Source organism: Brienomyrus brachyistius, chromosome 4, assembly GCF_023856365.1.
Source record: "Brienomyrus brachyistius isolate T26 chromosome 4, BBRACH_0.4, whole genome shotgun sequence".
Taxonomy (NCBI): Eukaryota; Metazoa; Chordata; class Actinopteri; order Osteoglossiformes; family Mormyridae; genus Brienomyrus; species Brienomyrus brachyistius.
The window spans coordinates 13,889,524-13,905,221 of record NC_064536.1 but is presented as its reverse complement, the minus strand read 5'-3'; the positions used below and the strand labels follow the sequence as shown (position 1 = coordinate 13,905,221).

At 48.5% G+C, this 15,698-nt stretch overlaps 1 protein-coding gene across 1 annotated transcript in view; it reads right to left on the bottom strand.

Moving 5' to 3' along the window:
- ptprn2 (protein tyrosine phosphatase receptor type N2) overlaps window positions 1-15,698 on the bottom strand; it is a 129,776-nt gene that overhangs the window by 90,898 nt on the left and 23,180 nt on the right. The window contains exons 3-11 of the mRNA XM_049011094.1: window positions 15,461-15,574; window positions 11,008-11,125; window positions 10,443-10,581; window positions 9,388-9,760; window positions 8,344-8,565; window positions 8,113-8,156; window positions 6,768-7,126; window positions 5,118-5,204; window positions 1,024-1,103 (exon numbers count right to left, since the gene is read on the bottom strand). Coding sequence (XP_048867051.1) covers window positions 1,024-1,103; window positions 5,118-5,204; window positions 6,768-7,126; window positions 8,113-8,156; window positions 8,344-8,565; window positions 9,388-9,760; window positions 10,443-10,581; window positions 11,008-11,125; window positions 15,461-15,574 — 1,536 coding nt within the window. The remainder of the gene's footprint in view (window positions 1-1,023; window positions 1,104-5,117; window positions 5,205-6,767; window positions 7,127-8,112; window positions 8,157-8,343; window positions 8,566-9,387; window positions 9,761-10,442; window positions 10,582-11,007; window positions 11,126-15,460; window positions 15,575-15,698) is intronic.

The window sequence follows — 15,698 nt, the reverse complement described above, 5'->3', positions numbered from 1 at the left end:
AGACACGCCCGCCAGGCAGCGGTCAGGGAACATGCGAATTGAGTCCGTGTAACGGTGCAGTATGGGGGGGGTGCCCACGTTCCTGCCTATTCAGATCTGAGAGGGTGTGAAGATATTAGCTTCCTGTCTCACAGTTTCAGCAGTGAATGGGAGGGGGGGTTGTTACTTATTAGCTAGTGTTGCATATCCTTCACGTTTCTTGTGATAATACAGTGAAATGAACCCAGACACACGACCTTCTGCAGACTTACGCAGGAAAACATAATGAAGAGAATCTGGAAGCGCTACAGACTCCCGACTCCAAAACTTTTGCACTACAGGAAAAAAGGCGGTTCTTGTTTTTGACGGATTTCTCACGTTTCTGAAGTATATTTATGTTTTTTATGTTTAAACAATCTCCCCCAGAATGCATTAATATATTACATGTATCAGACAGTTTTTTCCAAAGCGACATTCATTTTGTTTTTCAGGAAACAGTCTCAGCCAGTCCCCAGAGCAATTGGGGGTTAAGGCCCTTGCTAAAGAGCCCAATGGCGACATCACTCTGTTAGCCCTGGGATTTGAACCAGTGACCTTCTGATCACAGGCACTGTAACCTGGCCCACTGAGGCACACATCATGCCCACCCCCAAATAAAGTATCTTTGTATTTTATATCCGATTTTTGTCTCAAATCCGGACATATGTGTGTACAAGGTTGTGCAGAAATGTGTGTGTGTGTGTGTGTGTGTATGTGTGAATGCCTGTGTTTCTGCATCACGCGTCTGGCCACTTTCTCCTGCGAGGCGCTAACGCTGCCCGCAGCCCAGTCTGTGCAGGTCCACAAGAGCAAAGACTTTATCATCAGCTGCACGTCTCATCGGAACCAGAGAGAGAGAGAGAGAGAGATGGAGAGAGATGGAGATAAAGGCAAAGCGAGATGGGCAGGCAGGACGAGATGAAAGATCAGCGGCGGGAGAGACCGAAATGGAAGGAGGTGGAGAGGAGGAGATGAGCGGGGGGGGGGGGATTGGCTTGTTCCTACCTGCCATGTCAGCCACGTCCGCTGTGGAGAGGTTACGCGCGTTGGGCCTCACCTTGAAGGTCACCACTGGGCCGACCACCCTGTGGAGAAGATGAGGAGAGTGGAGTTGAGACAGAGGAGCACACGCATCTCCCCATGGGGGCGGCAAAGCTTTCCTGCTGCCTGTTCTTTAAATGGGGGGTGAAATAGAGTCCGTATAAGAACCTGAAAGGGGGTCATTAACAGTAAATCCAGTGCAGATAAACCGCGACCCCCGCCACTGCACCCCCCGCCGCTGCACCATCGCCACTGCACCCCCCGCCGCTCCACTCTGTCCACGTCTGACCACAGTCGCCGGCCGCCGTTCATCTCTAACGAAGCAACGGTACCGACCAAGAATGTGGAGCAGTTACCACTGGATAAGACGAGTTTCCACGGCCCCATCACTGAAATCCAATTGGTTCCTCGGGCTGGGGGAGGGGCGTGACAGTATTTGAGGCCAGTTGCAAACAGGATATTGCAAGGTGGGGAAGGCTCTGGAATTTGGCAGGAACGTGGACCCTGTAAGTCTCATATAAAAGCACAAATAAGTTTTTTTTTTTGGGGGGGTGGGGGTGGCGTCAATATTAAAGTCCATTCGATTCAGGGGTAGGTGTGGCTATGAATTCACATTTGCAAGGCATCCAGGCGGACTGTCAAACACAAACCTGGTGTTTCTATGAGATGGACGAGGTCCCCTTACTGTTAGACCGCCCCACCCGCCCTGATCTCCCCAAGATCACGCTCCAAGTTTCTGCGCACAAACTCGCACCAGTGTGTGGCTGGGGGGAAATTCCACACACCCCCCCCCCCCCAGTCCCTACACCAATCTGTGGGCATGGCTGGTACATTCAAATCGCAGGCAATCTACCTGCCAGCGTAGAAAATGAAAATTATGGTAATAAGCACCATAACTTCAAATCTGAGGAGGTTTCACTAAACTAATCATAATCACCCGAGACTGTACCATTCACAGGCTTCGGCAAAAAAAAAAAACACATCAAGCAGACTGCTAGCAGAGCCTCTCTGTAGAGAGGTTTCGATACGAACACAGACCGAACAGCCACTGAATTCGTCCTGATTTGCAATGCTGATTGCATTATAAGTGTAGGTACTGTAAGACATCACAAGGCACTCCATTTTTCAAAAACATTTTTTAACTACATTGCTGCTGTTCTCTGAAATGAGTGCTAATGTAGGGTTAAGTCTAATTCAGCCCAAGCTACGCATAATCTGCATGGCTGAGTTCCGCCACCTGGTGGTCATGCGGTGCAGCACACGTGTGTGACAGCCGGGGAACGACAACCAAGTGGCTGGATCACCGCTCGGACCCACGCCATTGTGCTTAAAACGGCCGAAAGAGCGAGAAGGTGACCTAAAAAAAATCACACACTCCACAAGATACCGAGTCCATTTCATTCCCCCTCTCGCCGAAAAGACAACCCAATTGGATCTGCACAGCGTGGATTAGCCCCTCTGGTGATCCAGGAATGAGGAGCGGCGTCACACGCGGAAAAAAAATAAATAAATAAAATAATTGACAACAGAGCGCCCCCTGCTGGGCTGGCCCTAATGGCGCACAAAGAGCCCCGTGTTCTAGCAACCGTCCATTGCTTTCGTCGCAAAGGCCCCCTTCAAAAGGAGGCAGAGACAAAAGAGACGTTAGCAGACCTCCATGGCCCTCCCACAGCAGTGATGGGGGGTGGGGGGCATTCAGGGAACGCATAGCCTCCAACACCTGTGAGTCATACATGGCTGTGCACTTAGAAGCCATTTTCAAACAAAAAAGCATCAAAGACGCATTACGCCGCTGCATTTGTGGGAAACACTGTTGACTGCCATCCGTCCAGCTCTCTCTTCCATTTACCAACATCCATTTATGTATGAAATTTCACATTCGGCTGCCTATGGGAACAGGGAAAGGCCAGCGTGATTTAGATTAGCCCGAGATTTATTGTCACGTCGCAATCTAGTATAAGAGAGTGCGGAATTGCAAACAAAAATATGTATTTATATGATATATACACATATATAAGGATAGTAATGACAGTAATATGAATAAATATGAACATAATAGTGCAAAAGGTGGAAAGAGAGCTTGACAAGAGAGAGTAATGATTGAAAGAGCAGTAAATATAATGCAGTGGTTCACCCTGACTAATACAGTTAGTGTATGTTCAGCAGCCTAACAGCCCAAAGCCCCTTGTTATTGGACCCGGTACTGTGGTACTGGCTGTCAGATGGTGTTAAGGACTTTAGCCAGATGCTGAGTCACGCTCTGAACACCTGGAGAAGGTCCTGCATGTATGTGGGGCTCCATGAGAGGGTTGTGACGGCTTTTCTCCCTGTAGAGCACCATCCTCTGGCGTCATCTCATTACGGGACCCTCCTTTCCTTAAGGGGTCAGCCGGGTTGAGATCTGGTGGCAGCCGGGCCCCTTTTCATGCCCACCTAACCGTTCACTGACCACTCGTGCTCCGTCAGAGGAACATTCTTCCCGTCGGGATAGAACAGCTTCGGCGCAGGTTGGAGGCGACGGCCCAGAAAGACTCTGTATTTTGGGGGCGTTTAGCGTCCCCTAATAGGTCAAGTGAGGCCCAGACCATAGCAGAGCCTCCTGCACCTTCACTGAGGGAGACCAGCCCTGGAGCCCAAAGGCTTCTCTTGCTGTGGGAGCCGCAAACGCAGCCGTCCGCTTGCCCAGCGCCGGGTGACTCATCTGACCATATGGCTTTTCACAGCGCTCTGTAGACCACTGCCCGTGTCCTCTGTTTTACCTGAAAAAGTATCTGCATTCCCACCAGACCGTGGACTCCATCCCTTTGAAGTCCTGACTGTGCTTTTATAAACTGCCTGCTCATACTTTATTGCTGAGTATCACCCCAGTTTTTCCTTGCATCTTGAAGCATTGCACATATATTTTATAGACAATGCATCTGCGTCATTCACTGTTGCATGTAAGTGATGGTGACTGTCCACCAGACGTCCACGTTTAATTGCAGCCACTGTTCCTTATGAAACATTAGTGTTCAGCTGTCTTCGTCCCCAAAACATCTGCCAAGCTTGTCCCCCAGAAATTACCCTCCTCCCTGTCATGGAAAAGCTTCTTCTACCCGTGGTTGCCAAGATAATGAGGACCTGGGTACTTTTTTTACATTACGCTAAGCATGATGGGATATTAACAGAGTTGGGTAATTCAGGTCCAGAGAGTAGAAGTCTAGACCGGATTTTGGTTCAACCATCCAGCTGAGTACTCTGTGACTGTGACTCATTATGCTCTACTGGTTGGTTGAAACAAAATCCCGGTCTGGACTTTTACTCTGTGGGCCTGAATTACCCAACTCTGGATATTAATAGCTCAATTAACTCAAAAGACAGATCCGTAGGGAAGCAGCTGCTTTTCATACGCTGTATATCCAGCATTTACTCAAATATTTGCTTTATTTTGATAGTTCCCAGCAAAGGAGAAAGAATTGGAGGGGAAGAAGAGTGGCTGATGGGGTAGCAGTCGAATAAATATTTACAATGACACTGATATGTCAAGACACCGATGGGAAGATAAAGGCCGTCTCCCATCATCCTTTGCGTGAATTAAAGTTCACGCTCCCAAAATGGAACGATGTATTAATAATCGCAGCTACTGGGTGACTGACCTGCTCATCAATAACATGCCTGCGTGTGGGCGTGTATTTATGAGCTGTCAGCTCGCATGATCACCTTTTATGAGGCCTAAACCATTTGTTTGTTTGTTCGAACATCTGCAACAAGGCGTGATTGTGTGCCTGTATATGTACTCGACGCCTACAATGGTTGTGTAATTCCAACAAAACAAACCGATAACAAGGCTGGACCAGCTGAGAGCTGAGGGCGTCTTTAAATAGAATGCGACTGCGTCTAGATGCAACGAGAGCCAGCGGAGGTCCAATCGCTCCGCAGCCGATCGATGTACCATCACGCCATCTCTGACCTGCAAGCACGCTTAGCAGGAACACGTCAGCTCCATGAGAACTCATTCTGTCGAACAGACCAAAACACAGCGAAAGGAAGAACGGACGAGAGAAGCAGATCCTACGTACGAGAGCTCAAGGAAATCCGCCATCTGCAGCCCGGCCCGGCGAGCTAGGAGCGCCATCAAGTGCAGGCCTTGGTCGGTGGACAGGGAGCTGCGGAGAACAGGAAGGGGCGGGCCAACAGGGGTCAAAGGTCAAAGGAATAGCCTTCATACTCAGCTCGCCTCCACACAGTAACTAAGGGGTCAGTGACTAAGTGCGTGGCCAGGAATCTGAAGGGAGCTGCATCTCCATCATTGAGGCCAATGTGATGCACATCTTGATCTATTGCCAACTATCTGATACCTTAAAGATACATAGGAAATGATTACTACTGCAATACGATAGGATATGATTCGACCCTATTGCGATGTAGTGGGATTCAACACGATTTAATTCAACGCAATGTGATTCAGTGCAATACAATATAAAGTGATACATCCCCAACCACGACTGCATCTGGCATGAGACTTGGCCACTAACAGAAGTGGAGAGCTGGAGATGAGAGACTGCACTTAGGAAACAGTTTATGAAGGGGGAGTCAGTCCAAATATTAAATTATTGGTCACATTTCTAAATAATAAAGGCAAAGAGCCTTAAATAATAATCACATATTAATAAATTGGATTTTACTGATGCAAAGATACAATGCGTCCTGAGTTCATCCCAAATTGTGTACGGTGCAGACCTTTTATAATCAGGGCAATCGCATCGTGAACTTTTATGCGCATCAATGAATCTTACCATCCGTACTTGGTAGTATAATGCAAAGCTACATCTGTTAAACACCTTCTGATAAGTGCTCTGCAGTACGATGACCTCAGTCCGAGGATCAAATTTAAATGTATAAATGACTTTAAGCATGTAACTTATACGTTTCCCATAGGCAGTAGCGTGAAATATCAGTCAGTGATATGGAGAAAAGTCTGAGTTAACGGTGATAATTGGGAAAAGCACAGACACACAGCGGTCTGAAATTGGTTTGGATAAATAACATGGACATTCAAGAGATATACCCCCCCCCCCCCACCCCCATAGACAGACACATTCTGTTGGGGGCGGTTTTCTGTTTTTCGGCCTGTAACACTGTCTAGGAGGATGCTGAAGCGATGAGAGCAGGGGCTTATGGGAAATGCAGTTCCAAAGGACCGCAGCCAGCTCCCTCACATCAGTCCTGTCACATGGTGTTTTCATCCAGGTTGACTGGTGCAGAGATACAGCCAATCAGACGGCTGGACATTTTCAGTGAGGTGCCCCAGTGTTGTGGAGTGAGGCATGTGGATCTCTAACCTAAAAACGACTGGTCCGAGCTCTAAATCCTTGAGTTGGATTAAACAGTCAACTAAAGTATAATAATTTCTGCTTAAGGGTCCAAAAGCGGCCATTTTGGTCACACATCCATCTCCAGAACGACCCGACCAATCTCCCTGTTCGATGACTGAGGCTCCCTGGAGTCAATGCCTCACACAATCTCTGCAAGCCAGTCTAGTGTGCAAACACCACCTCACCTGCCTGCCTTAAAGGTCTAGAGTTGCCCAATCACATTAAACAATATATTGTGGGATTTAAAATGGTACTGTGTGGTTGGTCGTATGATTCTGAAAAACCTCTTTGTAAGCTGACTGTGGACTCGGTAGGGTGAACATTTGGCAGGCGGGGGGGGGGGGGGACACTGACTCGGTGTCAGTGATGATGTATCCGTAGTCATCGCTCCTCTCCGCCATGGACACGGACTTGACGTCGAGCTGCAGCTCCTCTTCGAAGCGCATGTCCTTCTTCTGCGGCTCAGGGAGGCCCCCCAGGTGGGCGGGGTCTGCCGTTTGCTCGGCTCCGCGGGCAGGGGGGGGCGCCGCCTCTTTCTTCTCCACGGCGATGTCCGTCTGGGTGGTCCTGCTCTTGACGCTCTCCACCCCGATCCCGTGGGAGCCTGGCGCCCCCCGGCCCCCCTGCTCCTCCTCCGAGGCATCCCTCCGGGGGGTGTCGCTGTAGGACGCCTGGTCCAGGTACTCCAGCAGCTTGCTGACGAGGCTGGGATCCTGCGAGTACAGGAGAAAGAGGCGGGGGGCATCAATCGACACTAACAGGCACAAACAAAGCTTTCCCCCAGTGTACTGGGTCACTGAAATAAACCAGACTTTCCTAACCAGGCAGGGTAATGTTAACATCACCACAAACTGCTGGGCAAAACCCACTGCATGCCAAAAAAGTACAAATCCAGACCAGGATTTTTTTTCAACCAACCAGTCAAGTATAAGGAATCACAGTCACAGAGTACTCACCTGTTGGTTGAAACAAAATCTTGGTCTGGATTTGTACTTTGTACTATCCATATCTGAGACCAATACATACAATATAGTGCTAAAGTCTAAGGCAGTCAAATGAAATGCTTAAAGCTGTTTATGTAGACAGTGAGTGTGCATTTGCAGACAGGATTATTTTCTTTTCTACAAAGAGTTAACTGATATCTAGCTGGATCGGCAGATGAAAACCGCTTCAGTGCCCAAACCTCTCCTCAGCGGCACCTCAGCCGTTCCATGGATTCGTTACATTTCTTCACCAGCTCTCTTAATCAATAAATATATTTAGTATAAAAAGTCAATGAGTTATTCATTAGCCATACAAGGTGTGTTAGTGGTCAAGTCAAAAAGTACATGGGTGTATTGGAAGGTTGCTGGGGTGACAATAGGAGAGGTTTTTAATTGGCTAAGGTGGCACACTATGACAGACATAATATCATAATTTTAACAATTAACATAATTTTTAATTAAACATTTACTTTGACTGCCTATGACGTTTGCACATTTCTGTATATTTATATTCCAGGGTACCTGCCCTATATCTTGTTGATGTGAGTACCATCCCTTTTTCAGTTAAAGACTGGAAATACAGTTGATCAAATCATCCACCTGCTTCAAATAGTCAAACAAGGTTTCATTTGCATTTTTGTGACATTGTAACACATACGTAACATTCACTCAGCCTTTCAACCCATTAGTCTGTTCATACATGCAGGGTAGAATACCTTATCACCAGAGTTGGGCTTTTCCACCTCCTCTGTTTGTTGTTCTGTCAGGACAAAAGAAGCATGACAGGGATCATCCATGTTCTGATCGTTTATCCCGATCAGAATGGCGAGGGCCTGCAGCCTACGCCAGGTATCAGAGGGCACAAAGCTGAGGAAAACCGCCCTTTCTCTAATCATCTTCCAATTTGGGCGCGTTAACCACAGCGCCACCTACTGACAGGGCGGTACCTTGCAGCGGAGCGTCCTCAGGCAGCGGTGAGGAGGGCACCGGGTCCCTCTTCATCTCCCTCTGGGGCCCCTTGAGCTGCGTGCCCCCGGCGGCCTCCGAGTCCACCACCTGGAGGGCGTCGGCGATGGAGTCGGCCAGCTCCTCCAGCTGCCGGCCACTCAGGGTGTCCACGTCCACGCTGTGCCTGCCCAGCTGCGTCACCACCTTCTGGATGAACTCCTCTGGGAAGGACACACGGCAGGGGCTTCGTAAGCCCTCCCGCCACCACCAAAGCCGCGCAAGATCCGGGAACAGGCTGAAGGCGAGTCGCAGCGCTGCTTTTAATTCCCGTCCCAGACTGGATTATGAACCGTCAAACCATTTTGCTTTTACAATGACAACGAACAAAGGATAACTAATTAAATAAAGAGTACTGATACAAGGACAGCATGGTGGCAGGTGGGTGGAGTTTGCACATTCTCCTCCTGTCTAGGCTCTCTTCTGCCGCCAAAAGACATGCACTTAGTTTAATCAACATCTCTAAATTTCATTTATGCATTTATGTGCTCTGTAATGGACTGGCATCCCATCCAAGGTATCGCCTGCCTAGTATCCCTTGCTGGCTGGGATCGGCTCCAGACTCCCTGCACCCCCATATTGGATAAATCGTTGGAATACGGATGGATGATGTAATTGGTAAGACAATATCCATCCATTTTCTATAACTGCTTTTTCAATACAATGGTCGAGACCAGCCTGGAACGTACTACTGCTCCATGACGGGACGCAGGCCTGAGCAATTCACATTCTGAAGATAATTCATAGAGACAGATCCATCTAATCAATCTCCATTTGACTAAAGAAGGAAAGCAGAGAACCTGGATGAACCACACAGAGACACAGCGAGAAAAAGCTTCACACGCTGTCTGTGAAGGTGTGAGGGCACCATGCTGCCCAGTGAGCCACTATGCTGCTGTGTAAGACAACAGGACCTGAAAAGGCAGGGAGCATGGACAGTGACTGTCACAGTGGCTGCTCATGAATATTCACGGGGAGACCTGTACCATCCACTTTAGTGAGGGAATCCTTTGTCTGGCCAGTCTTGAAGAGGAGCTTGTTGGTTTTTGGTCTTGGGGGTGATGCTTGCGGAGGGGCTGCCCCCCTGTGCCCATCCAGGTTCTTCGCCAGTCCGCGTCCCCATGCTTCTGCTTCTCCTCGGGGGCCACCTGCCGCAGGCCGACCCCCCAGCCTCCCCGCCAGATACCTCTCCAGCGCAGTCATGAGCTCCTTGTCCTCGCCCAGCCGACTGCCAGGGAGGCGAGAGCCTGGCGGCGGGGGCTTGGCGGCAGAGGGGGCCTGGGATAGCAGGGAGCTCTGGGAACCCCCTTTGGCCGGAGACTTCGGACGGAAGTAATCTGCCAGATTCTGAGAGACGTCCTATGAAATGCATAGCAGTTACATGTATTACCAAAAGTGCAGTTTCACTGTGGAAAAACTTACAAACAAGGAGAATGTATTATCAGGGTAATGACGCAGAACCACATATGTCAGGTTTCAGGCTTGTGGGAAATTTACTTACACAAAAATGTTCCGAGGGCAGAAGGAACAATGATTGGTTCAGAGAGAAAACACATTACAGAGGAGGTGAGTCCAAGCAATTAGAGGAGGCGCGACCAAAACATCTGATTGGTTGGTCCTGCCTCCTCAAGTTGCTTGGACCCACCTCCTCTACAATCCGACTGATTATCTCCCTGAACTAATCATTTATCCGTCTCCTCCCAGAACATTTTTGCGTCAGTAAGACTCGCTGTTTTCAGCAAATAATACAGATTTTTTTCTCTCATTTAACTCTCTGTTTTCACTGCTGTTAGGTTGACATGTTTGCCCGAAAAACACAGGACAATACATTTTTAAATTTGTTTAAACTAAAGATTGGCTCACAATCTTCACCTATTAGCTTATAGCTATTGCTATACCTTTAGTAAACTGCACATTGTTGATGACTGGCATTAAGTTGGTCCATTCTTTCGGTTCCGAATGTTCTGTGCCTAGCACAATGCCTTCTATTTCGTTGCAGACCCAGGTTTACCTACTTGGGATGAGGGCAGGACTCGCTTACCTGGTTTACAGGCCTCCCAGTTTTGGGCCTCTGGCCGGTGGGAGTGGCCAATTGGTAATGGAGTCCCGCATGCTGAAGGTACTTCTGCAGAGAGCGACCCAGCTCCACCTCTGTGGGCTTGAGGTTCTGATTGGCCACCCTGTCACAGCAGGAGAAATGCAGAGAAGTTGGCATCAGTCCTGCAGCCCTGTAACCTGGCCCTCCTGAAGCACACACATGCTGATTTCAGCAAAGCACCTGTAGATACTCTGCGTGAACATTCATCAGATGAACTTGAACAGCACCAATTTTTTCAGCATAGAATAACCAGCCCATCATGAAATCTTCGGCAGTGGTACGATCAGTTACAGATCAATGTACATGTACGCTGGCATGTATGGCAACAGTAAAAAGCATTTCAAAAATAAATCCATCAAGATTATACAGGAACATTAAAAGATCGCTAGTCAAATTCGTTCAGCTAAAGAATCAGGCTTTTGATAAGCTCAGTAAATTCACTGGTCGCCCAATGTAGAGAACATTTATTGCGAAGTTAAAGGACACTGCGCCAACAGTGAGCACCGACCTGGATTTGGGGCTGCCGTCCACAGAGACGGTGTCTGGATATCGGTAGGAACCCTTCCGCAGTTTGGACAGCTCCTGAGCGATGGCCTGTTGAGTGGTGTCATCCTCCCAAGATAATCCTGCACCAGAGGTTATAACAGAACACGCAGATGTTTGAAGGTCTCCTTGCACAGTTCCTCATGTCTGACACTCCATACATACCCAAGGAAGTGATTCATAATTATATTTATGATGCAACGAAATTATATTTATGATGCAGAAACACTGGGGCCTCACACAGCCCAAAAGGTACCACTTCAAATGAGACAATTTAGAAACCCTTACAAATCGCCATATAACGTTAAAAATCTGCAGCAGTGGCTGAATTGCATCACCATGCTTGTGAAGACGCAGAAGTCGTTACTGACACTTCAAACTGCTCAAATACCCACCCCGTACATTTCAGTCTGGCAACAGCCTTCCGTCTTTGCCAAACGAATCCTCAAAGTATCGTCTAAGTAAATTGGACGAAAGGAAAATGCAGGTACGACCTCAGTAGCCCAATTTTTCCATCAGTGTACATAAAGTATGCAAATTTGCTTTCATGGCTACCAGACGACGGTGCCAAGCTATGCAGATCTGTTAGAGATGTGTCCCATGACACCATTGAACATGACACAGAAGTCCAAAGCCTGGGAGTTTGGATCGCAGCCAAGCGGATTTAACACGGCCGGGAGAGGTGCCGCTTGCTGCCGGCCGCTACCGCTCCATAGATCATCGCAAGCACGGCTCTCGCCAGATGGGGACAGATCCAGCTTTAACATTCACTCGACATAAAGTAGCAGCAGTCAATGATTGTCTTAATGGGATATGTAACGGCGAAAGGCACAATTGTTTTCTAAACAGACGGCGTGTGACATGCCGGTTAGATTAACGGCAACCCCTGCCAAGCTGCTCCGAGGCCCCCACATTGCGTAACCACGGAAGCGGAACACTCCCTCACCCCGTGCTGCCCGGGCAGCTGGACCCGGGCCGCCACCCCCCCCCCCCCCCCCCCTCCGGCCACTCGCCACCACCCCTGAAATGCTGCAGTCTTAACGTTTGCCCTACTTCTCAGCCAATCATTTCATTGCATCCACTGGGACATAAGTGGGGCGCCTCGCTTCACGGTGACAAGCCGGCGTCCACCTTCAGGACAGCAAGAGTTGGGGGTGGGGGGGGGGGGGAGAGACGATCCTCCATTATTGACACAATTTACCGCCCCGCAATCGAGAGCAGAACTCCACTGGGTCTCAGAGGTCCTTATGGCTCATTATCATTCGCACGATGCAGATCCCCAGACGAGTGGAAATTCTCCGAAAACAGCCACCAAAATGTCACTGGCCGTAGCCAGCCCGCATGCCTCCCGCGGAGGTGCGTCCCTTTATTAGCCGATCCCCCTCCGCTGTCCCTTTGTTGGGAAGACAGCGAGCTCTTAGGTGCGCGGCAGAGGAAGATAGACTGCTCTTAAATGGATCGCGCGGGGCCTTCCTTCAGGGCAAGACAAACGGCAAGGCTTTGTTTAAATGTCACTGTAATCCATCACGGTCTCGCGACAAGCTCGCGGCACAGCGCCCAGGGCTGGCTAACCGCGTCGCTTGGTGCTCCGAGTTGCCACCGCTGCCAAGAACGCAGATCGTGTGATCAGGTGGAGGGGGGGGAGTGTCAGGAACATAGAGCAGCAGGTGCCACTAAGCCTTACACCCATTTGAACATCTGTATATTAACAACTTAAGGGGTAGATCTAGAGAGGATCCAGAGAGAATCCCTGATGAACACAGTCTCTAGTACCTGAGGAAAACTGGCTTCTCTCTCTTTAGGGCAACTCTGGATAATGTTTCTCGATCACCTGAGAAATATCCCGTTCTCTGACATCGGCCGAAAATGCATATAAAGCCCCCACCTCCTCAACAGCCGTAAAAAGCATCTTGCACAAAAGGGGGGGGGGGGAGGGGGGCAGCACGATTGGGACAGAGGAGATGTTGGTGTTCATTTCCAAAGGACGGATTCGCTAGGGTGGCTTCGTTAATCAACGCCTCCCCGACGAGGAGCTAATCAAGCCGTCGGGAGCGAGGGCCGTCTAGCGGATCGCCAACCGTTGGACCGTTGCGCGACGTTAGTGCAAAGTGCCGCGTAATGAACACGACGCACTTGATGGCGCGACTACTTCACTAAGCCTATCTGCTCCGACGGCGGTGAGGCGAGGCTGAGTGTCTGGGAAGTGCCTCTTCGGAATAGATCACCCCGGCCCTCGTAGATCATCGTGCTAAAAATAGCGCTAATTCTCTGCCTTTTAGCTTACGTAAAGCCACAGGTATACCAGCCCTGCAGAGATGGATCGTTAGCTGCACTCTCACTCTCCAAGTTAAGGTTAGTCTGAAAGGGTTACGCAACAGCATCTTCCATAACGAACAGCACCTCAAGCCAAAGAACCTAACAGAGAACACCGTCAGAGAACAGACCGCAATTCGGGTGCTTTGAGATTTTGGTTCAGCAAACAGGTTGGGGAGGTACAGTGGTATTTTTAAGAATAAGATCAGACTTGGTACTTCACGTTCATTGATTTGGTCCTATAGTGGGGGTGGTGTGACCGTGCTGGTTTCAGATTGGCTCAGTCTAGTTGGAGTCCATTTCCATGTTACTAGACTGCAGAGAAAATTACATCGTCAGTCCGTTTAAGTCATTCCATGTCAGACTGCAAATTCAAAAACCAACAAGAAGAACAACCGCCGAACCCTATAATTAAAGTCATCATAAGGCATTATAATGCATTCATAAAGTATTATGAACAGGGTTACAACTATTTATAAATAGGCAAAACACATTATAGCCATGTCTATTATGCATTATAAATGCTCTATGAAGCTCTCATCTATAATGCACTATAGCTACCTTCATAATGCATTATAACGGTCAGTATAAGAATTAAGGATACTTTGTACTGCATTATGAAGGTATTTATAGTGCATTATAAATGAGAGTTTCACAGAGCATTCATAATGCATAATGAACATGGCTATAGTGTGCTATGCCTTTTAATATATAGTTATAGCCATGTTCATAATACTTTACAAATGCATTATGAAGGTATCTATAATGCATCATGATGGCTGCTTTAAATGAAGTGTTACCGAACAACCTCACAGAGCAGCTTCTGTCCAACACGTCGGACATCTTCAAGTGATTAAGCGGGGAGCTGTAGCTCCGCGGAGGCTGACAGCTGCATAATGGCGTGATCAGACTCCCCGGCACCCTCCCAGCCCAGCTCCGCCCCACGGCAACGCTAAAGGCTAAACTGCTCTCATCATGGCAGCTTCGCGGCGAAGGAGATGGGGCCCAGGCACGCCGTGCAGCCCAACTCGCGATCACAAAGGGGGGGGCGTTGGTGGAGCCTCAGCCTTAGGGGTGCTTCAGCCTCTCCGCTGTGATCCAATCTCCTAGCAGGACAGCAGAAAAGCTCCACAAAGGAGGGGAAATAGGGGTTCTCCTGTCCCCCCCTCCGGTCAATCTGACCGAGCGACATTACAGGCTGTGCTGTTCCGACGGAGGACACCCAGTCACCTGCATCGCCATGCATCACGACTCAATCGCCACGTCTTTTTTAAATTACGGCTGGCAGTAATAATGACTGTTCCCCACGGCAGAGGTCCAGATATCGTTAATCACGCATAGTCAGAAAAAGGCCCACAAAAAGATGCTTATCCTTCAGATGAGATGAAGGTGAGGGAAAGAACCTTGAGGTCTGTGTTGGGGATGTGAGCCTTTCTCCCTAACGAAGACACTTCACCTCCTTTGAGTTAAAGCACAGCACCTGTTAATAACATTTATAACGAGTCTAGGTATCAATGCAAAAGGTTAGTCATGTGACTCGAGCAAATGATCAGATCACACAACAAAGTTTACATATTGTTTTCAATTGAAATAATGTGCGTAATGTTTTTTATGTTTTTTAGCTTTAGCTGTTATGGATGCTTGCTTAAAAATAATAATTATGAGACCAATGACGAAATTGAAGGCTGGCTCTTTAATGTAAAGGGGTTTGTTGCCCCCTGTCAGTACAATATGGTAACTACAGGACACTAATACCACATATCTACAAACCCTCCCAAGAAGAGGCTGGACTACAGAGCAGAGCTTCAAAATCGGGATAATTCTGCTTTCTGCTGACACGTAGAATAAAATCTCCAAAGAGATTCACTCATAGTCACCTGAAGATGACTCTTATTTCTACAAGAAGTCAAGGTTAATTGAAGGAAATTGAGTTTAACGTACAGTAAGAGCAGTCCACCACTGCAAGTCAGAGTGAAGACAAAAGATATGTATTGTGAGTCTAAGCGAAGAAAATATTTTATTGTGGGTGAGAGTTAAAGAAGCAGAGAGTTGATTGTGAGACAGCGTGGAGGCCATCCGATGGTTGAGGTATGGACAACACACACCTCTATGGGCCAGCCTCTGCAGAAGGGTCCTCAGGCGCTGCAGGACGTTTGGAGAGACCTGGTAGGTGTACAGGTCTGTCACTGGGACTGGCAAGCACCTCCCAAACACACCATCTGCAAGAGAGAAAAAAATACAAAGCTCAATAGAAGCCCCCGTCACAGACACCAGAACAATATTGAATACAGAACAGTGACAGCACAAGGACAGGCCAGGGACCACACAGGGATAGCACAAAGA